General features: G+C 39.3%; 1 protein-coding gene across 5 annotated transcripts in view; it reads left to right on the top strand.

Moving 5' to 3' along the window:
- Positions 1-24,334, top strand: part of SCML4 (Scm polycomb group protein like 4) — a 96,853-nt gene that overhangs the window by 33,151 nt on the left and 39,368 nt on the right. For 2 of the 5 annotated variants that reach the window (XR_012496708.2, XM_074333362.2), the window contains exon 2: positions 7,772-7,986. The exons of 2 other annotated variants lie outside the window; for them this stretch is intronic. Coding sequence is in view for 2 of the 3 variants with exons in the window: in XM_074333362.2 (XP_074189463.2) it covers positions 7,831-7,986 (156 nt within the window). In the remaining variant the exon portion in view is untranslated. Of the gene's footprint in view, positions 1-7,771; positions 7,987-20,459; positions 20,630-24,334 lie in introns of those variants that run through there. One more of the 5 variants, XM_074333363.2, reaches the window with a different exon arrangement.

Raw genomic sequence — 24,334 nt, forward strand, 5'->3', positions numbered from 1 at the left:
GGCAGTACAAGCAATAGGTGGTGAAGGAGTGTAAGAAAAGCGAAAGATTAGTATGTGGCTCGGGCCACCTTGGAGAATGGTTCAATTTTAGCCAGACGCCAAGGTGCAGCCTTATCACTGGAAACCTCCTCACAACAGACCTAAGCAGCCTGCAGAGTGTGGATATTAGCATGCATACAAAGCTGCTGATAAAAGAATGATACTGGAGACGCTGGCTTATGGTGAATTCAACATGGTGACCAAGAATGAGGGAAAATAGGATTCTGGTTGTCCTTTTGAAAATACAGTGAGAAAGAGCATTACACCAAGGGCCGGAACCCATTCCGTACAGTTAGAAGGAAATAGAGTCCATCAGGAGTATAGAGATCCTTGTAACTCCCACCTGCTAATGCTTTTAGAAACAACAGAAAGCCTTGATCCTGCTTCCAGCCTGGCTGGCCCACCCCTTCTTCATGTACCACCAAACATCCCTGCACGTGCCTGCTCTATTGCCAGCTCTGTGTATTTAGCTTGCTCTGCTCTGCCTGGGAAAATCCTACCTCTGATGTCACCTCTTTATGCTTTTCCTGTCCTCATTCTCCTCCTCCCAACTCTGCTAAGAGAACTGATTTCTTTCCTCCTTGGTGCTCTCATAGCATTTCCTATGAAACCTCTGTTATACCATCTATCTCATATATCACTGCTTCTTTACCTTCCTGCTTCTGTATAGTCTGTGAATATCTTAGGAGACATGTGTTATTTATTCTCATCTGTAACCCAAGTGCCTAAGCACAATATTTGACACTCACTGCATATTCAACAGATACTCACTGGATGAATTAATAAACGAATGAGTGGAAACATGAATACATGCCTCAGGATAACTCCTAGGTGACTCAATGGCATTGGTGTATGCTTTTGGATTTGGTAATTCCTTGCTCTTTGTCTTGATACAATACCATTAGCCAGGACCTTAATTTACATGCATTAAATTTGCAGGACTAATAGGTAAAACGTCATCCCTAAATTCATAGACCAGATTTTAGTTTCTCTTGGTTTCAGCTGTATTATTTCTAGACAAGCCTTGTTTTGATAAGAATAGGGAAACTTAGGAAACAAGCAGCAAAGCACTTGATTTGATATGTCAAACCAGGGTTTGACAACTGCATAAAGGTTAAACTTGGAGAGTCAGAGATGTGATTATTCAGCTGTTCTAGGGACAGAATCTTTTGATGTTTACTAAAGCTCTTTGTTCCAAGATGGCTTCCAAATCTGCTCTGACCTGAGACAGTTCATATTCATTGAAGTCCACAATTGGAAGCAGAGAAATTCAGAAGTATCATATACACCTCCAGGGGTTTGCCGTTCTCAAATGATTCATATATTTGGTTGTATCAAATTATGTGTCTATGACTAGGCTGTCTTTGGACAGCATTTGAGGTCTTTGAAGGTCTTTGGAGATGAGAGGAAATCTTTGAGGGAAGGGCACCCAGATGTCACCTGGTTCCTCCACGGAAGGTCCTGGAAGGAGGTGACATCAAGGAGACTGTGGGTGGTAAGCTGGTTCTCTCAGGGGTCCACAGAATCACCCCTGCTCACCATCATTATATGGACATTATTCTTAGCTCTGAAACAATCTTTTGTGATTTATTTGGTGATAAAGTCTTTTTTGCCTTTTTGTTACAATTTGTTTGGAATGATAAAGTAATGGCCAGTAAAGTTCTGTGGCTCAGGAGCCAAAACTATTAGAAAAAAAGAAAACTAAAGGCCATCTAAAGAAGCACAAATTCCCAATAGAAACTTCCAGAGAATAAGAATTATTTACTGATTATTTTTTCTTTTTATACTATTTTTCTACCTATGATTACAAAAATTCAAACAATGCAAAATGGTACAAAGAAGAAAGCAAACACATCTTTCAATATTCATTGCATGCCCAGAGACAACCACAATCAGCCTTTTGGTGGATTATCTTTCCCAGACCTCTTTCTATGCCTAAACATATGCAGATTCCTCTATTTCAATATATGTAAAAAACATATGAATAGAATCATACTATGTATACTATTTTGCAGTCTTCGTATATGCATGCTATATATACTAAAAATTCCAAAATATTCCATTTTATGAATGTGAAATAATTTACTAAACTAAGGCTGTTTTGAGAGACATTTTAATTGCTTTCAGTATTTCACTATTATAAACAATGTGAAAAGAATATCCTGGGCCATATATCTTTGTGTTCTTCTTAGATTGTCTTCTTTGGAGAAATCCTTAGAAGTAATATAGCTGGATCAAGAAGTGTGCATGTGTAAAGTTTTAAGCGATTTTCAAATTGTCCTTCAAAAAGATTAGCCGACTTCTACCCCTACCAACAATAAATAGGAGTGCCTATCCCTCTCCCCACTCACCAACATAGAATATTGTCAAACTTATTCCCATTTTTCAGTCTGATAAGTGACAAATGATTTCTTAATTAACTTTTTTGGGAGGTTACCAGTAAAATTTAGAATCTTTTATTGTGATAATTGACCAATTATTTCTCTTTCTCTCTCTCTCTCTCTTTTATTTTTGTGAATTGTGTCCTTTGCTCATTTTTTCTATTACAGTGTTCATTTGTATGTTAATAATCAGGAGAAGTTCTTTGTATTAGTTGGTCCATGTGTAGCAAATAGATTCCTCAACTTTTCATTTATTTTCAAACTTTTTCATGATTTTACTTTTGACATATGAAAGCATTTGAGGTTTATGTAGTCATGTCTATCAGTCTTTTCATTTCCACTTCCTGAGTTTTCCATCATACTTAGAAAGTCCATCACTTTCCCAAGAGTATAAAAATGTTGACCTATAATGTCTTCAGTACTTCTTAATATTTTTTTCTAAAAAATTTTTAAATTTTTTTATATTTTAATCTTGGATATCTCAAATTTATTTTGCTGAAGAATAGCTAAAATTTAATTTATTTCTAGTGCCAGTTGTTCACAAGTCATTTATTGAGCTCTCCTCATTGATATAAAATAGTCCTAAATTTTAAACAAATAGAAACTTATATATGTTTAATTTCGGTACTAACTTTTCCATTGATCTGATTGCTTATTCCTGTAATGTACTGCTGCTATTGTTATAGTTTTATAATACATGTTAGAAACCAGGAGGGCAAGTCTCCTCTGCTGGCTTTTGTTTTGTCCTTCTTTTCTTAAAGTCAGTTTGGATTTTTCATGAGATTGCATTTATTTTATAGAATAATTTAGGTAAGAGTATATTTAAAAATATCTATCTGCCCAATACTAGAATAATATACCATTTATTCCAGTATTATTTTAGGATATAAGTAGAATTTTTTAAAATATTATTTTCTTCATATAAGTCTTTCTACTTACTAAATTTATATGAAAAGCTGTGAAAGGTCTGAGATTTTATCCTCTTTAAGCAAACAAGTTAGCCTGCCATAATGTCATGGATGCTGGCAAAAGACAGTCAACTCCGAGGTTAGGGGCACAGCAGGTAGTATAATCTTCTTGTTCCCATCTGCTTCCCTTGTCCAGTTTCCATGGTGGGTGCTTTACATGCAGTGAGTTTGTATCACAGCTTAGGAAACCCCAATGAGAATCAGATCAAACTTCTTTGAGCTGATGGAGAATAAGGAGAATAAACCAAAGGGGGAAGAAAGAGCATGCCAGGCAAAGGGAATCACACATGCAAAGGCCCTGTGGCAAGACTAAGTGTGGAAACTATAACTAACTGAAGAAAAAGGCTGTCGTGGTGACCCCATTATCTTCTGGCTAATGGTACTGAAGAGAGTTAGTCTGTTTATTTTTCCTATTGTAAATAATCTATTTGTTCTGCCTAAATCCTTATAGATGTTTTTCTATTGCCTTTAAGTGTATTATTTTTATTAAGATTTATTGTTATTCATTCTTAAAGAAATTTTAAGACACAGAGAACCCCTTCATTCTGGAAGATGGCCTCTTAATATACCTTTGAGTATTTCCTTTGCTATTACTTTTGATCTTGTCTTTAAACATTTGATAAATGGTCACTATCTTCCATAGTTGTGTTTTCCCTAAAAAAATTGTATCTGCCTTGTTCCCACTGCATTCCAAGATTCTAAGGATAAGGACTCTTCCTTATTTTGAGTATCGATTGATCTTTGATGTTTTTACTTTTTTGTTCTTGTTGTTGTTGTTCATACCTTAGTTTTTGGAGAAGGAGGTTTTTGAGAATCCTGAACATTTGCCACCATCTTTTCCAAAATCTGTTATTGAAAGACCACTTTTAAGTGCTTCTCCCCTGCCCTTTAAAATTATTCCAAGGAGACATTTAGAGAATCCCCCACAATTAAAATAACCTTTTCCATTTTTAAACGTCTTCTGTCTTGCTATTTAAAAGTGTATTTATTTGTATATTAAAATTGTACATGTGACAAGGAATGGGGAAATAGTATCTTCTTGATTAACATGGATGGACCTAGAGAACATTATGTTAAGTGAAATAAGTCAGATGGAGAAAGACAAATACCATATGATCTCACCTATATGTGGAATCTAAAGAAAAGAATAAATGAATGAACTAATCAGAAACAGTCTCAGCGACATAGAGTAAAAATTGAGGGTTGCTAGATGGGAGGAGGGTGGGGATGAGGGAGAAGGTGAGAGGATTAGAAAACAGTCAGTAACCACAAGATGGCCATGGGGATACGAAAGTCAGTTTGGGGAGTATAATCAATAATGTTGTGAAGATTTTGTAGGGTATCCGATGGACACTTGTCTTATTAGGGAGACCACTTCATGGACGGTGTAGATGCCTGACCCCTGCTCTGTACACTTGAAGCTGAAGCTGAATAACCATGAATGTCAATTATAATTTAATATATAAATAGTTACAGGATGTGGAGTACAGCGTGGGGAATAGAGTCAGTGGAATTTTAACAGCTATGTACGATGTCAGAGGGGTAGTAGACTGGGGGAGGGAGGATTATCACTTTGTGAGAGGTATAAATGATAAATGTCTAACTATTACATTGTTTTGTATACCTGAAACTAATAAAATAAATAAATAAATAAGAGTAAAAAAAAGAAGAGAAACACCTGAACATTAGCAGAGTAAATTGTTTCTCTAAACCCGAATCATTTAATCTTTATTCTTAAAGCAGTGGTCTATGAATATGGCAAAAAAAAAAAAAAATTAAAATTGAATTTATAAAGTGAAAAAAAAAATCAGATGAATTATATAATCAAGTGTGGTGAATTAAAGAAACTGGGAAGATTTCTTATCTCCAAGAATCTCCGCAATTGCTAAGATACCTAGTATGCCACCAAAATGGTTTACTGTTGCTCCATTAGTGTGAAATTTGTTGATCAGATTGATTTATCTGGACAGGTCCTTTATACTCCTAAGATGGGTGTAATTCTATGGGAGGAAATGGAAAGTAGCACAAGTCCTGGGTTTTCCCCCCAATAGGGAGAGGGAAGTAGAAACACCCAATATAAAAAATGACTTATTTCCAAGGAAATTTTTCCTGACATATTGAGAAATTTGGGGATAGTTAAGTATCATTTTGAGTGATATAAACTTTTAGGATAATGTGTTACCTTGTTACCCTTCCTTTATTCTTCAAACCCTACTCAACAAGAACAGTTTTGTGAGCGAGTATCTCAGTTAGCAGAGTATCTCAATTCACTAGTGAAGGAATGTAGCAATTGACCCTTCAAGCGGACTCTCATTTCCAGGAGATAAAAGAGATTCAATGCCTTCGCTGATCGTGGGTTTTCTCTTGTTGACTTTTGATCTTTATGTTAGTAGATACATTGCTGATCTCCTTCCTAGTGGCAAAGTAGGAAGGTGGAGAAACATACCCACAACTAGGAAAAATTCCTGTTTCTAAAGTTTATAAAGATAAACTAATAATGAAGAAGGAGAAATTATCCTTTGATCATGATAATTCAAAATGGGACTCAGACCAAGTTTCACATAGTAAAATTCTTATCGGACACATTTTGGTGGTTCGTCAGTGTTTTTTGGATGCCTCCTTTTATGAAAATTATTGTTTTGGATATTTGTTGGCATCGTGGAGTGCAGGCATTAAATCTAGAAACAGAATGATGTTCTTTGTTTATATGTTGATGGGTTTATCTCCATTGATCGTAATTCCTTGATTCTAATATATCTTTGATTATAGTGTGTGTCATTATTGTCATTATTTCCTGTACGACTAAGACAGAAAAAATGTTCCCTATGGGATTCTGCTGGGCTTACAGTGCTTTAGGCTGCACCCTAATTCCAGAGATGTTAATGTGTGAACAACATGCCTTTTAGGATCAATGAGATAGGGTGTTTTTCTTTAACTGACAAAGATAGGGAAAATTGATATCCTGAAGAGCTTGTCCATCTATCTGAACCATTTAACAATGCAGTCAATAAATATATAAATTTATGCTTTAAAGTTCTATTCACTAGGTATACTATTTCCAAGAACAATCAAGATTATTGATAGAATACTGTTAAAATTCAGAGAATTAACAAAGTGAACTTACGTCTATAAAGGATGCCCCAAATTTCTCCTGTCATGTTTTTAAGAATTTCTACTATTTGATATTTTCTTCCCTGAGCAAAACAATCTGGTCCCTGCAGTGCTGCCCAGACCAGGACGTACGGACCGCTTCTATCATCTTTTCCATCTCTTTCTGCAGCCTTTTGAGCAATGGCCTCTCATTGCCACTGCTAGGTACCACTAATTCTCAGAAATGAATTTTATCACCTAATATCACCCCTGAGTTAAACTCAAAAGTTCTTTCTCATTTGTCACATTCCTGAATATTCCAGGAAATCTGAGCTCATGGTTCTGCTATGGTCTCTGGGTTGGGGTTGATCAACTACCTCTTCCTGCAGGATTTAGCCAACTTTACTTGAGAAGCTTATTAGCAGTATTTTTTTAATGCTACGAATATTCTGGTATGTGAGGTATCTGCTTGGAAGAAAGGACTTGTATATGGTGAACAATTATCCAGAGTCCCACCGTTTTTCCCGTTGGTAATATTTCAGCATGTTTCCTTCTACCTCCTCACCATGTAAATTTTCACATAATAGAGATCATTTTTTTATGTGCAATTTGTGTGATGCTTGTTCACTCGACCTCACGCTCTTAAGGGTGTTTTTAAAGGCTTTTGTTTAGTTGATTGTTTTATTCTGTAGGTAAATCCAGTATTCCTCTATTGCTTGTTATTTGGGCTATATCCGTCTTATTTTTGCAATTCTAAATCATGTTAAAATGAACATTTCTGTGTGTAAGTCTCTGTCCACAATTTGATTGAGGGACATAATCACCTTTAATACAATTGATTTGTACTGTTAAATTTCTTGGGGAAAAAATTCATAACAATTTATAACCCAACCAAAGGGATAATAGTGAATATGAGAGAATGGCTGTGTTTATTTAATACTGTTATTACATAAGTTCAAAGTTGAACTGAGGAAACTGAGGCACAGATAAAGTTGTCTTGTTGCTGGTGACACTATCAATTGTGTTTGGAGCTGGGAATCTATTGTCCTCTCCACCTAGCCAGTATCTTCCCTGCTTCACTATAGTCCCATGAAAATTCAGTATCCTTGAAATTATATCAGGAGCCCAACAGCATCATAAAAGCTCCTCGTGGCGCCTGGCTCTCTCGTTTTTGGTCTTCTGCTCCAGGAAGGGGTGGTATAGCCAAAATCACCAAACCAGATCCATGTTTGCTTTGCAAACCAAACAAACACTTGTGTTTTTGTTTTGCTTTGTGTCTGGACTAATTCTTAGCACCTCTTCTGCCTGTGAGCGATTTGTTACTTCCTTCTGTAAGACTGGCTCCAGTAGAAATGCAGTCTCAGAGGATCCCCGGGAGAAAGCGAGGCCGACCCCCACTTCACTCAACACCTATGAAGATGGCAGTTCATAACCTTTATTCTGCTTCAGCTGGTTCTTTACCAGCGGTGAAGATCCCAAAGAAAAGAGGGCGGAAACCCGGGTACAAGGTATGGCTCCATCATCTCCTTTCTCCAAAGTGGTATTGGGCTGGGGCACGGGTGCTTGGGCAGCGCTCCACTGCACAGCGTGATGAAAGCTTGGGTTGGGAGCTGGGCAAAGACAGGATCAATACGTTTCTGTCAATGGAGCATGTGATGGACGAGGCCTCATTGTTACCACGTGGCCACACAAAGCCTGCTGTCGCTGTCATGAGCATTTTTACAAGTGGAGAAAGCCAATTACACCAGATGGGGAAAGTTGTAAGGCAAGCAGATTTGAGGGTCAGAGCTAAACACACATGATTCAGTCTTGCATCTAAATTAATGTTTCAGACACTGAGTTGTCCCCTGACTATGCCTACTGGGTGGCTCTCGCAACCTCTTTCCAGAACTCATTCGTCACTTATTTTGGTAAAAGGAAATGATGTTCCCGAGACATTTGAATTAATAATGTGAGCAGGCTAGTGTCAGTGGACATAGAAGAGTTTTCGCAAATAGAGCCTCAACAAGGGAGACTCATGGTGTTAATTCATAGTTTCTTGCTTATAAAAGGTGCTAATGTCAAGTTTGCCTATAAGGATGCGTATCAGGCCAAATTAAAACCCTGTGACCCTTTTAAGAATCAATGATTTGGAGAGGCTGGGGGTGGAGAATAAATTCTCTGATGTAACCGCAATCACATAAAGCATCCCAGGCCCTAGGATTAGCTTCTCGTCTAAGATGTTTTTGAAGACACTACTGGGCTGAGCTTATTCTGCACAAGCCTTTCGGGCATTAGATAATGAGCTTCCGAAGTTTCCTTTCATTTACTTTTCTTGAAATAAAGAGCTTATGTTTCCGCCTTGAGATCTGAATATTCAAACCAAAATGCAAATTGGCAATTAACTCCCATAGATATAGGAAAATGTATGGAAATTATTTCAGGTCAGCAGAAAGACAAAGCTTCCGGAAGAACTGGTAATAAATTCAGCCATTAGCTCTTTGATTCTCCACAGTCCTTCCAACTGCTTGAAAAGAAAAACGGTAGGTGGGGAAAAAGTGACTCAAAGTTATTTGGGAGGGGGTGGTCATTGGTTTTTGTAAAAGAAACTTTTATTCAGCTAACTCCTAGGGTAATTTCTGTCACTGGTTGTTTTTCTAACAAAGAGAGCCTCCTTCTCACGGGCACACCAGCTTCAGAATTGGGTGTGAAGCTGGCCCAGAGCAGGTCTCCCTCCCCAGCTACCTGCACAGTTGCTGGGGTCTGGGAATTGCATCTGGAAGGTTGGAGCTGGGCAGCCTTTCTGTTTATAGAGCCAGGGATCAAATCCAGGATCGGAAGAAACGCACTGAAAACTGTTCTGTTCTGTTTGGCCTTTCTCCTACTCCCCTGGGATCTGTGACCCAGGAATGAAAATTACTGACAGACACAGCATTTCTGAGGCCAGGAAAAATGGAAATTCACTCCACGGAATGAACCCAACTTTGCAATTTTCCTGTCTCCTAAAAAGGGCAGTTTTCAGTGCTCCTGACGCTCAGAGACACCTCAGGGCAGGAAGAAAGCTTTTGGGATGGTTAACTGACAATCCAGGCCCTGCACAGAGGAGGCAGGTCTCAGGCCCATGCCTCACAGGGGTCAACTGGCCACAGCAATCCCTTGAGTCTGTCTCCCACATGTTTGGGGAAATGTGTGGGAATGATATCAGGTGAGCAGCTGCTGGACAACTCCCCAAGCCATGGGCTTAGTGTTGAAGACAAATAGCTTCCAAACCAGGTGCTCGTCTGCATGAAGTTTCAGCCCACTCATGATAACATGCGAAAAATAAGAACCGTTTGAAAGTCTTCATAAAGCTAAAATGATTCCACTTAAAGGATTATCTTTCATTCTGAAATATCTGCTTCCTACTATTTTGGTGTTAAAGTGTATTTTATTTCACTTTATTAAATGTTGTATATTGTCAGGGTTTGGCAAAATAAAGTTGGCCACCTATTAAGTCCCTCCAGTTTTGCTTTGACAATTTCTTTAACCCTGAAGCCCCACTTACCATTAACAAAAGGGTTTTAATTGTGGAGAATCCAGCAAGAAAACTGCACAGTTTTACTCCATTTACCAAATGGCTACTAGTTTGGCAATTCTAATGATCTGGGACACAGTCGGGGAGCTAGAAGTTATTTAAAAAAAACAACCAAAAAATCCCCTGAATAAGCAAAGTAAGATATATATATATATATATATATATATATATATATATATATATATATATATATATATTTCTTTTTTCCCAAGTCAAGTTGTTGTCCTTTCAATCTTAGTTGTGGAGGGCGCAGCTCAGCTCCAGGTCCAGTTGCTGTTGCTAGTTGCAGGGGGCACAGCCCACCATCCCTTGCGGGACTCAAGGAGTTGAACCGGTAACCTTGTGGTTGAGAGCCCACTGGCCCATGTGGGAATCGAACATGTGGCCCATGTGGAAATCGAACATGTGGGTACCACAAGGGATGGTGCCCTTGTGGGAGTCAAGGAATCGAACCGGCAACCTTGTGGTTGAGAGGATGCACTCCAACCAACTGAGCCATCCAGGAGCTCAGCGGCAGCTCAGCAGCAGCTCAGCTCAAGGTGCCGTGTTCAATCTTAGTTGCAGGGGGAGCTGCCCACCATCCCTTGCGGGACTCAAGGAGTTGAACCGGCAACCTTGTGGTTGAGAGCCCACTGGCCCATGTGGGAATCGAACTGGCAGCCTTCAGAGTTAGGAGCATGGAGCTCTAACCACCTGAGACACCAGGCCAGCCCAGATATTTCTTGGTCTACCATTAAAGATCTTGTTTTTATTACTAAGAAAATGCTTTTGAGACCTCCCTCAGAGTCTGTTTGCTTTTACTATAAACATATTTCTTACAAGCTCAATTATAGCAGTTTATTAACAGCCTTAGATTTGAAGGGGAGGATATTTGAGGGAAGAAGCTTTCACACACAGCTGGACACCGAAAGGATAATAATAATTATTGTTATAATTCTATGATAATATATTGATATAGAATAAAATATACAACAGTATCAATATTATTGAATAATAAATAACTATAATTTTGTCATATCAATAACATTATGATATACAGAGGGTGCCAAAAAAAAGTATACACATTTTAAGACAGGAAAAAACTGTATTAAAATCACACTGACGGTAACCACTTTGAGCACCTCTTGTAATTGCAGAAGTCAAACGTGACTTGTATTCGTCTTTTGTTACTGGTACATATTGAGTATTACAATTTTAATACAGTTTTTTATCCTTTCTTAAAATGTGTATACATTTTTTTGGCACCCTCTGTATTTCTACTAACAATATTATCCTAATAAAATGATAAGTGTTTGAACCTTTGGCAGGCTCGTCCCCAGGAGATTCTGAGGACATCCAGTTGCACTATTTCACAGGTCTCCGCTGTTTGATGTTTGTCACCTTTAGCCTGGTGTTGTTCCAAGCTGCTTGGTCGATCACTGTGCCCGTGCACATGTGGAAACTCTCCGGTCCAAGTAGGGCACAAGCCTCTCCCTTAAGACCCGTTTATAGTTAACACAGGTGTGACATTTAACCCCTTCTCTGAGTCTTGAGAATAACATGAGTGAATTATAGGCAGAAAAGGAAGAGTTCATCTGGCAGTCAGATGTCAGTGCTCCGGAGTTCATAGGTCATGCCTCCTCCCTGGGCCCATCTGGCAATCCCTTTTTTCACCCCTGCTGGCAGCCACATTGCTGGGACATGCTCACTGCTGTGAGGGCATCATTTTATGGTTTACTGCCCCTTTCTCACCCAACTCCAAGAAAGCAAACACCTTTTAACATCATATTTTCTCCGAAGAGCTGTACTCTGATTGCCATGAAAGAGCCTTCTTTATTATCAAACAGAATATTTACATCTCAGTTTGAAGCATCTCCTATTAGTTTAGGTCCTTCATTCAGAGTCTCTGCAAGGTCAACAGGTAGATTCCATGACTAAAAAGACCATCAAGGTGTTTTTAAAGAGATAAAGAGAGAGGGTCTGCACCAAGGAGAAAACCTAGCTTCCATTCTGTAGACACAGATGATTCAATATCTCCACAGTGTGGGATTTCCAGTTTCTGTGTCTTTATAATTGGGATTGTGATATAAGCAGGAAAAAAAAAAGTACTGTGTTTTTAAAATGGCCTTTTGTCCCCAATATGTAATAGTAATAATTAATACTAGTAGCAGTATTAGTCATATGTAACATTTATCGAGCACTTCTATGTTTCAGGATGTAGGCCAAAGCACTTTATGTGCTTGATAGTAAGTTTGATAGTAAGGGGGAGTCAGAAAAACTTCAGGAATTATGCATTAATCAACCAAGCCCTACAGCCTGAAGCCACTTATCTCAGGCTAGCAGTCCTCTACACCTTGCAATCTATTTGTATTCTTGCTCAGAATAGTAATAATGCTTCTCAATTAAAAAAAGAGTAAATTCTGTTCTGTCTTCTCTGTTTAAAGAATTCAGAAAAGTGTAACGTGTTCCAGAAAGAATATCACCCCTCAAATATTAAGAACAAACTGTTATAATATTCTAAACTGTTGGTAATTGTATTATTCAAGATACAAAGTCAGCTGCTATAACAAAATCGAAATAACAGTGGCTTAAAGAAGATAGAAGCTAATTTCTCTCTCCTGTTAAAGTCTGAGAGGGTTATCTGTGGCTGATACGATGGCTCCACGGTGTTGGGGACCCAGGCTCCTTCTGTATTGTTGCTCTGCTATCTTAACACAAAGTCTCCACCTCATGCTCTAAAATGGCTCCTCCAGTTCCCACTATCTCACTTGTCCAGAATGGGGATAGAGGTAGCGGAGGCATGTCTTTCCCCTTTAAGGGCCTAGTCTTCAAAGTTGCATACACCCCTCACACTTGCATCTCATTGGCCAGAGATCTTAGTCACTTGGCAACTCTTAGCTCCAAGGGAGATGGGAAAATGCAGTGCTTGGCGACCAGGTAATGAGCTAAAATTCAGGGATTCCATTATTAAAGAAAGAAGGGAGCATGGATATTTGGGAATAACCAGCAGCATCTGCTAAGTATAAATACTTAAAGGACAGTCTTCTGTTTCCTTCCTTCCTTCCTTCCTTCCTTCCTTCCTTCCTTCCTTCCTCCCTTCTTCCTTCCTTCTTTCCTCCCTCCCTCCCTCCCTCCCTCACTCCCTCCCTCTCTCCCTCCCTCCCTCCCTCCTTCCTTCCTTTCCTTTCTCTAGCTCTCTTTCTTTCTTTCCTTCTTTCCTTCCTTCCTTCCTTCCTTCCTTCCTTCCTTCCTTCCTTCCTTCCTTCCTTCCTCCCTTCCCTTCCCTTCCCTTCCCTTCCCTTCCCTTCCCCTTCCTTCCTTCCTTCCTTCCTTCCTTCCTTCCTTCCTTCCTTCCTTCCTTCCTTCCTTCCTTCCTTCTTTCCTCCCTCCCTCCCTCCCTCCCTCCCTCCCTCCCTCCCTCCCTCCCTTCTTTCTTTCTTTTTTTCTTTCTGGCAAGGAACTTCTCTTTTATTGTTCATTGTTATTTTTGTCAGCTTCTAGAATATTGTCCAATATAAAGCAGGTACCAAATAAATATTTTTCAATAAATGACTGAAGAACTGAAATTAGATAGAACAATTAGTATGTTAACATATAAAGTCTAAATGGAAAAACTGAGGTTAAAATGAAAAACATGATATCCAACAGATTTTATCTTCTTTGAGCAGTTTAGTATGAAGGGATATTCCAGTGACTCTAGATTTATACATCCACACAGTTGGGGCTAATTTTAATAATATAGAAAATAAAATCAGATGTCTAATTCTTTTTAATTTTTAAAAATTTTTTTTTCAATTACTATTGACACACAATATTATATTAGTTTCAGGTGTACAAAACAACATAGTGATTAAGCATTTATATATCTCACAAAGCAATCACTCCAATAAATCTATTAACCATCTTACACTGTACATAGTTATTACAATATTATTGACTATATTCCCTATGCTGTACTTTACATCCCTGTGACTATTTTTTTTCAATTATAGTTGACATTCAATATTATTTTATATTAGTTTTAGGTCTACAGCATGGTGGTTAGACATTTATATAATTTATGAAGTGATCCCCCAATAAGTCCAGCACCCACCTGGCACTGCACATAGTTCTTTTACGGCATTATTGACTATATTCCTCATACTGAACTTTACATCCCTGTGACTATTTTGTAACTACCAATTTGTACTTCATAATCCCTTCACCATTTCCACCCCAACCCCCTCCCATCTAGTAATTTATTTTCATAGGGAAGTTTTAGTGCAAAGATCTTTCATCTAGGATCTCAGAATTAACTGGAGGACGTGTGGCTGAAGCAGACCTCAAGGCCAGAGGGTACCAGCCCCTCCTTCCTTTGGTGTTTAATCTCTTCCACAAATGTAGGGAGCAAAAGGTATGCGTAGACCCAGAAACAGGCTGATTCCTAGGAATGGAATTAGGTCATTGGCTACAAACTTGTTGTTGGAGCTGATTTGCAATTCCAACAAGCAGGTTTTTAGACTAAAGTCTGAGGCTGAACACTGCGAGGTATTGAGTTTTCCCTGACGGTGCCCCTACAGCATCTCCTCAGAACCCCGAGGGAGTTTTGTATGAAGAATGAGTATGAGTCTAAAGTAGGAATGTGCCCTCAAGGAAAACTATGAATAGGGACATGGACAAAGCAGTGCTTCTTAAAAGGGCCTGGGAAGGGAAACGAAGGGAGGGAGAACATGATTTTTAAAAAAATATGGTATGTTAGTTTCCTAGAGCTGCTGTAACAAAAAAGGACAAACTGGGTGGCTTAAACGATAGACATTTACTGTGTCACAGTTCTGGAGGCTAGAAATCCGAGATCAAAGTGTTGGCTGGGTTGATTCCTTCTGAGGGTTGTGAGGGAAAAGTCTGCCTCAGGCTTCTTGCCTAGTTTCTGGTTACCTCAGGCGTTGCTTGGCTCTCAGATGGCACTCTCCCTGTGTGTTCACATGGTCTTCCCTTTGTATGGGTCTGTCTCTGTGTCTAAATTCCCCTTGTTTATAAGGAGACCAGTCATATTGGCTTAGGGCCCGCTCTAATTACTTCAGCTTAACTCGGTCATCTGCAAGCACCTTATTTCCAAGTAAGATCACCCTCACAGGTACTGGATTAGGACTTTAACAACTTTTCAGGGGACACATTTCAACCCACGCCATCCAGTATAGTAGTCTTCTTCTTTTGGCATTTAGGCCATTTGTGTTTAAAGAAATTATTGGTAAGTTTGGGTTTAAATCCATACCTTATATTGTGTATTCCATTTGTCCCATTCATTCTTTGTTTCTTTTACCTGTCTTTCCTGCCCTCTTTTGAAATGTTTTAATTTAATTGTTTTTCTACTCCTTTAAAGTTAAGCACTCTGTTTTCTATTATATCACTGATTGCCCTAGAAAGTGCAGTATGCTTACTTACTAGAGTTTTCTAAAGTTAACCTTGCTGTTATTTCTTCCTCAATAATACAAGGACCTTGGGACACTTTAACTCCATTCATCTCCCCACTTGTATATTATTCTTGTCACACATTTTAATGCTTTTTTGTTTTTTAATCCCTCAAGACATAATTATTTTTATTTCATGCAGTCATTTTTATTTAGATTCACTTGCTTATTACAACTTGTAAAAAATTCTTTATTCCTTTTTGCATATCAGACCTTCCACCTGGGATCACTTTCCATTTGCCTGAAGTACTTCTTTTAGAAGTCCTTCTACTGATGAATTCCCTTGGTTTTTGTTATCTGGAAGTTTCTTTATTTCGCCTTCATTTTTGGAAACACAGATTTTTGCTGGGTGTAGAATGCTTGGTTGTTAGTTATTTCCTCCCTGGAATAACATTAAAGATATTATTCCATTTGTCTTCTGATGTCCATTGTAGAGAACTCAGCTACCTATCTCACTTATCTGAGTGTTCCCTGGGAGGTTTTGTATTTTTAAGCTAATTTTAAAACTGTTTTCTTTGTCTTTGGTGTTCTATAATTTTACTTTGTTGTGTCTACCTGTGGATTTCTTTTATATTTATTCTATTTAGGATTTGTTGGGCTTCCTGAATCGTTGGATTAGAATCTCTCATCAGCTCTGGAAAATTCTCAGCCATTATCTTTTCAAATATAGCCTCTGTTCCATTCTCTATATCCTTTCCTTCTGAACCTCTAATGTTAAAACTAGTCATATTTGTCATGTTTTTAAAGCTCTCCTCCATAGTTTCATGTATTTGTCTCTGTGCTCCTTCTTGGATAATTTCTTCTGACATATCTTTATCTCACTAATTCCCTCTTTATCTATGTTTAATACGCTGTTAAATCTGTCCATTTAGTTTTTAATTTCAGTTATCATATTTTCCATCTATAGAAGTTAAATTTAGTTCTTTTTCAAATTTGCTATGCTTTTTAAAATTAGTTTTCTGTTTTCCAGAGATATTTTATAGCCTGTCCTTTATACCTTTATCTATAGTATCACAATTGTTTTTTATAATCTAAGTCTGATAATTGAAATTTCCTAAGTATTTGTGGGGCTTTATTGCTCATTCTTGCTTTGATTTCTTGTTTTTTTGTGTGTTTGGGTATTTTGGACCATATTATTCATTGACTTTGAAAAATTATTTTTGTAACTTCTTTGAGACCTTTCTTCAGATATGATTTGCGTTTATTTTTCCAGGTACCAGAGGGCACTACCAGACTGAGTAACTTTTTAAACTAAATTCACAGTCTGAAGTTCTCTTGATTACCCAAGTTCTGTGAATTTGGGCTGCAAATCTGTGTGAGGTCTGGCTTGTGGCAATATCTTTTCAGAGATTTTGCATACCCCCTCCCTCAGTGTCACAACAATTTTCCTTATAGTTAGGAATGGGTAGAGGTAAGGCAGACAAGTTTACTGCTGGCTCAGACTTACCCTGAGGCTGTAGCCCTTTGGGTGAGCCCTGGGCTCTGTAGAAATTCCCAAAGCCTTGATTTTACCAATATTTTGGCAAGATTATTCTTTATCTATTGTCAGCTCCTCTATACTTTTATTAATCTTACATTTGATCCACTATTTGTAGTTGTTTTCAATAGATCTAAATAACCTAGTCTTCTATATTTCCAGAAACAGAACTCCAAAGACATTTAGGAGGCCATATTTCTTCTAGTCAACATTCAAAATATGGCACTGACACTGGTTTGGCCTCAAATTCTTTAATGTTTTCAAAAGTAGTCTAATGTAAGGTACATGTACAGCATTATTTGTTGAAAAAGAACTTAGCAACCAACAACTCTGCCCCATTTAATGGCTTTGGAAGATGAAGTCCAGAGGTGCTGAGTGAGTTGTTCGGAGCGAGCCACGGGAGTTGGCAGCAGAACCAGGACTAGAACCCAGCCCTGTCTCTGAGTCCTGTGCATTGGACAGTGTGTGGTTGGTGTTGGAATCACCAGTTCTCAGTGTCCATTTCCCAGATGAGGAAACGGGGACGCGCTCCTTCTCTTCACGTCCTCGCCCGGAAGTTCCGCATGGAATTTTCCTGTCCCATCCTGAAGGCTGACTGCTTGAGTATTAGAGCAGGAATGTTTTGAAACTTAGAGGCAAGCCAGTATTACTGCTCTCCAAAGTGAACAGAATCAGCAACAAGTAACATGCTAATGGTTTAAAACGAATGTACTAAAATATACTACCAAAACAAAGGTTATGTGCATAAATCTGGACGTTGCCCTCGATTTTGTGCTGTGTCTCACCTACCACATGACTTCCAACTCCCAAATACACTCTGAATCCCACTGATTCTGCCTCCTCTCCTTTCACCCCAGGTCACTCACCAATGTCTCTCCCCTGGTCCGTGTGATAACCTTCTTACTAGTGTTCTTTCTCCACGTTGCCTCCCCCCCCTCCATTCTCTCTACAGTAGCCACACTTATCTTTATAAAACAAAACCTGAGTTTGTCTTTCTCTGCTTAAAATTGTCTAATTGTTTCCAACTCTTAGAATAAAATCCAAACTCCTTAATCTGACTGTATACATTTACAAGAGTAACAAAGTACCATAAACTGACTGGCTTAAAACAACATCTCTAGAGGCTTAAAGTCTGAAGTCAAGGTGTCGGCAGGGCCATGCTCCCTCTGACGTCTCCAGAGGACGATCCTTCCTAGTCTCTTCCTAGCTTCTAGTGGTTGCCGACAATCCTCGGTATTCCTTGGCTGTAGACACTTCACTCCAGTCTCTGCCTCCATTGTCACATGGCTTTCTCCCCGTGTGTCATGATTATTTCCAAATTTTCCTCTTCTTATAAGCACACCAGTCATTGGCATTAGGATCCATTATAACCTCATCTTAACTTGATTACATCTGCAATGACCCTATTTCCAAATCAAGTCACATTCACAGGTACTGAGGGTTAGGACTTGAATGTGTCTTTTTGTGGGGGACACAATTCAGTCTATAGCACTGACTTAGAAAACCCTCACAATTGGACTCTGACCACCTGGTAAACCTCACCTTGCCTCATTCTGTTTCTTGTACACAGTGCCATCCATCCAGCCTTCCTGGTTCCTTAAAAAAGTCAAGCTTGAGGAGGTTTACATTGGCACTCTGTCTGCCTGGAAAGTTCTTTCCCCTGTCACAGCAGGTTCCCTTTTGCCATTCAGATCCTGATGTAAATGTCACCTCCTTATAGGCCTACTCTGATCACATGGTCCCTTTTCATCACATCACCATATTTTACTATTCAGAGTAGTGCTTATCACAACTTGACATTTTTGTTGTGTGTTTGTTATTTGTCTCCTCCTACTATGATATAAACTCATTGAGAACTGGGACCTTATCTTCCCCATTCACAGCTGCATCCTCAGCACCTAGAACAGTTCCTGGCACACAGTAGGTGCTCAATATTATTTGTTGAATAAATGACTGCTTCATTTATTTTCTGTTTTAGACTTAGCTTTAATGATGTGACTTGGAAAGGGCAGCTCCTGCTTAAGCAATGCTTAGGGACCATTGCAAGATGTATTGGAAGCATGTTTCTCAGAGGGCATCAGCTGTGAGGTATGAGGAAGTGGGGGTGGGTCTGCAAAGATTTGTGAAGATGTAATCCCAAGTGGTAAGTGTAGAAAATGCAGATGCATCCTAGAAAAGATGAGTGATTTTCTCCTCCTGCCATGGCTTTTCCAACAAGAAACTTGGAACTCATTTGCATTTCTGAAATGTCAAGTAGCAATAATAATACAGCAATAATGATAATATACATTTATTGAGTTCTCACTTTGCATCAGCCCTATGTTTAATGTTTACAGTGAATTCTTGTCACCTCTCTGTGAGGAGGTATTGTTAGCCTTACCTTACAGATCAGGAAAAGCAGGCTCCAAAAGAAAGCCCACATAACGAGACTTAGGACAGGGCTAATTGAGCGCTGAGCTGGACTTCAATCCAGATGGAAAAGCCAGGGTGCTGTTGTATATGTCCACCACCACCCCAGACTTACTTTTACATTTTGCTTTGTTGTTGGTTCATCCTCTGCTGATGTGCAGGCAGCCTCTACACATCTTCTTACTCCCCCAACCACAATCTCTATCCTCTGATTACCAACTTTTCGCTGTCAATCTCTCAAACATCGTTTAGTTAGTACTTCCATTTCTGTCACTCTTGCATATATCTAGAAAAATGTTTGAATTTTACATCACTGACTCCTTCTCCTTTCATGTCCTCTGTCTACACATCTCAGTTTGCAAACAGATGCCCTCCCAACTCTTTCCAGTGATTCTCTAACAAATGTCTTAGAGAAGGTCTTCCCCTGAAAGACAACTGGAGCAAGGAACTCTCCAGGTCTTTATTTTGGATCTGCAAACAAAAAAGCAAGAGGCACTGATTCCAGATTCCCCAGCCCCCTTTGGTGGAGACTCCAGCTGGCCGGGGCTGGCTCTTTACTCCTCTGCTTCTTCCCCCCAATGCTAACCAGGCCAAGCACAGCCCCTCCAGCCCCTGGCAACCACGCTGCGGAAAAGGAGTCACCAAACCCGTTTGATGGAGATTTTGAACTTCAGGTAAAGCTGCCAACTTTGCCAGCATCTGTACAGGGTTGTTGGCTTTGCAGGCCAAGGATTAGCTTCTTTATGTCAGAGCTAAGAGTCTTGGGCAGCAAATCTTCCAGTCTTATGCCTTTCTTCCCACCTTCCTTTCCAGTTTACCCAGTTTCTTCAGCCAGATCATGTTTTTAATAGTTTTAAAATAAACTATATTTTAGAATAATTTTAGATTTACAAAAGAGTTACAAAGATCAAACTAGAATTCTCATACACCCACACCCAGTTTTCCCTATTGTTAACATATATACACTACTGTGGTACATTTGTCACAACTAGCCCCCCAATAATACGTTATTATTAAGCAATGTGCATAATTTGTTCAGATTCATTGGTTTTTTCCTTTTCCATTCTGCGATCCATTCAGGATGTCACATTGCATTTACTCATTGTGTCTCCTTAGGCTCCTCTGGGCTGTGGAAGTTTCTCACACTTTCCTTGGTTTTGATGATGTTGGCAGTTTTGAAGAGTATTGGTCAAGTATTTTGTAAAACATTCTGCAGTTTGGGTTTGGCTGATGTTTTTCTCATGATTAGACTGGAGTTTTGGGTTTTGGGGAAGAAGATCTCACAGGTAAGATGTTGTTCCCATTATGTAATATCAACAGTATATACTATTGACAGGGCGTTTCACTGTGGGTGGTGACCTTGATCACCTGGCTGAGGTGGTGTGTGACAAATTTCTCTAAAGTTACATTTCCCACCCCCATTTCCACACTGTCCTCTTTGGAAGGAAGTCACTACGTGCAGCTCATATTTAAAGAGTGGGGAGTTATGCTCCACAATGAGATTATTTGGAATTTTTATGCATAGGAGATTTTTCTATTCTGTCCCATATATTTACTTAGTCACTCATTCATGTATGTTAGTGTGGAGTCATGGATATTTATTGTACATTGTGAATTATAGCCCATTACTACATTCTTTGTTTGTTGCTCATATTGCTCCAGATTTGGCCACTGGAAGCTCCTTCGGTTGATTCCTGTGTCCCTATGACCTACCCCCATCATTGTGTGCTTGTGTTGTATTAGCTCAGTATTTTCTTACTTACTGGTACAACCAGATGCTCCAGGCTTATCTTACCTACTCTCTGCCCTAATCCTACAATCAGCCATTTCTCCAAAGAGACCTAGTTCTTGTTATTGAAGAACAGTATTAGAAACCAAGATAGGAGCATTCCATTTTATTTTGTCCATTTGAAAACAAATAAACAATTTTTGTTTTTGAAAACCAAACAATGACAAAGCCACACATCTTGCCAGAGAGCAGCTGGGACAGGTCGGGGCATTATCCCACACACATAGGGAGAGGCACCAACAGACTGGGCCCCACATCATACCAAAGAATGCTCCTAGCAGTGGGCTCATATCTATTTTAGGATCTTCCTAAAATCACGGGTGACCACCTTTTCTAGGTTAGGTTATTTTTGATTAGTTATAATAAGCGGTGAGATAGAAATTTTAGAATGCCAAGTCAAAGGGTATTGCTACTGATTAGTTATTCTCTTACCTAGAGGGTATTTTTTAAAAGTCATATACCACCCATAGCTGCATGAGATTTTTTTCTTTGTTCAAATGTCCCAGCAGTTGTTTTAGAGGTCGGATGAATACAGTTTTCCCTGAAACCAGCTGAGTTAATCCAATACCTTTAATTGCTTCATCTGGGCAGAAAAGATGGCCAAAGGTAACAGCCAGTTTTAATTATATAGTTTCAGTGGAGGTGAGTTCAGTGGACAGACCTCTCTGTAATAAATATTAAAATTTATTTAATAAATAAATTTTTAATGTTGGGCAAGCATTAGATATTAGTGTCGGTATGAGGTTTACATGAATAGTAAGCAGTGTCTGGTTATCTAAGACTTAGCTGCCATCATCATCATCATCGTCACCTTCCTAGGGAAGGACTACAAAGATGTTGGTGTGATTTGCTGGAAGACTACAGAGGGAAAAAACGACCACTTGCCAATCCTGTTCTTTCCCACCATCTCGTTCTCCGAATGTAGTGGATCAGAGAGCTTTAAGTCCTTCAAGGAGGATTTAGCCAAGGCTTGCCCAGTGCCTCTGCCCACGGTCTTCAGGGCCTGTCACCACTGGCCTCTCCATCACAAGCAGTGCAGAGCAGGACATCAGTCCTAGAAAGACTATCAGGGGGACTTTTGGAGCATGACCTGGGAGAACAGGCAGGGTAGCTGCAGCCCTCGTAACACCTGGCAGATGAGAAAACCATGTCAAAGTCATGGTGACTGGGTCACAGCAGGTTTCTGATTAATTCCTACCACTGAGGTTTCTTTTACATTATTTTTGTAATATTTAGCCATGTATTGCTACTTGATGGACCCTTTAATTTTTCAAATTCTAATCTCAGAATAAGATGAAATCTCTGTTGTTAATGATAGCTTCTGATTAATACAGGGTCTCTCGAAAGAACCTCAGGGCACCTATAGAGCCCTGGGCGGCCACTGTGCTCACTTTTGACAGATCACATTTTAAATTCATTTCCATATATCCCACTGTGCCCTCAGTGCTGCTCAGCCTCACTCCATTCCCCGACTTCTCCCACCCTCCTAGTTCATTAACATACTCTACTCTGCCCCCACACTCACCTTCAGCATCACTGAGACAGTAGAGGCCATTGGAAGAGACCTTCTGTAAGCTCTCATCTCCACACCCACCTATCCCAGATCCAGACCCTTATGTTCTACCTTCCTTCTTATTGCAAAAGATGAAAGGTCCATGTTCCTCTTTAAGGCCACTGCCTGCCTGGCCCCACAATTTATTCACTAAATCTCATGCCCTCTCACCTACTCAAAGCCTTGATGCCAGCAGGGGTCCACGTTCTCCCCTGTATCACCAATTTTCCTCTATCTATTGGATTATTTCCATCAACATTCAAACATATTTCTCCCATCTCAAAAATAAAAACAAACAAAAAAAATCTTTAAAAATTTTGATGAAAAACACACGGCATAAAATGTACCATCGTAACCATTTCTAAGCGTACAGTTCAGTAGTGTTAAACATATCCATACTACTGTGCATCCGATCTTCAGAACTGCTTCACCCTGCAAAACTGACTCTAAACCCATTAAACAACTCTTCATCCCCCCTTCCCTCCAGCCCCTGGCAACCACCATTCTATTTTCTCTTTCAATGAATTTGACTACTCTAGGTGTCCTATTAGTGAAATCATAGAGTATTTGTCTTCTTGTGACTGGCTTATTTTACTTAGCATAATGTGCTTAAGTTTCACCCATGTGGTAGCATGTGACAGGAATTTTATTCCTTTTTAAGGCTGAATGATATTTCCTTGTATGTATACCACAGTTTGTCCATTCATCTATCAATAGATCTTTGCAGTTGCTTCCACAATGACTATTGTGAATAATGATGCTATGAGTATGAATATACAAATATCTCTTGGAGATCCCACTTCCAATTCTTTTGGCTATATACCCAGAAGTGAAATTTCTCAGTAATTCTAATTGAAAAATTTTGAGGAACCGCCATACTGCACTATTTTACATTCCCACTAACAGTGCACAAGTGTTCCAATTTCTCCAAATCCTCACTAACACTTGCTATTTTTATTTTTGATAGTAGCCATCCTAATGGGTGTTGTATGGGTGGGATCTCATTGTGGGGCAAAAATCTTTTGATCCCACCTTTCCCTCTTGTTATGGCTGATTCTCTGTGTTCCTTTAAGACAAGACTCCTTAAAAGACTTGACTTTACTTCCTGGTCCCAATGCCTCTCTTCCCATTATTTCTCAAGTTTATTCCAATCAGGTTCTCATCCCACCCACAGCACCACCACCTCTCTTGTTGAAAAGTCGCTACATGTAATGGCCGCTTCTAGTCTTCCTTGACTGACGTGGAAGGCACTTGACACGGGTAATCATTCTCTGCTCCACGAAACCCTTTTTTTTCATTTGGCTCCCACAGTGCCACACTGTCCCAGTTGTCTTTCTACCCCACTGGATGCCTTTCCTGGTTTCTTTTTCTGGTTCCTCCTCATCTCTCCAACCTTTTTCTGTTGAAGTCTTGCAGAGCTCAATGCTTAGATCCTTCTCCATCTACACTCAATTCTCTGATGACCTCACCCATTATCATGGCGTTAAATATCAACTCTGTATTGATGCTTCTCAAATTAAATCTCCATGTACTCTTTCCACCAGAACTCCATACTCTAGTAGATGTACCTGCCTACTTAATATCTCTACGTAGATCTAGGCATCTTGAACTTGACATGTACAGAACGAATCCCTGGTCTCCCCTAGCCCT

The sequence above is a fragment of the Rhinolophus sinicus genome, chromosome 2 (genome assembly GCF_057876585.1).
Source record: "Rhinolophus sinicus isolate RSI-liver-muscle chromosome 2, RSI-T2T, whole genome shotgun sequence".
NCBI classification, from domain to species: domain Eukaryota; kingdom Metazoa; phylum Chordata; class Mammalia; order Chiroptera; family Rhinolophidae; genus Rhinolophus; species Rhinolophus sinicus.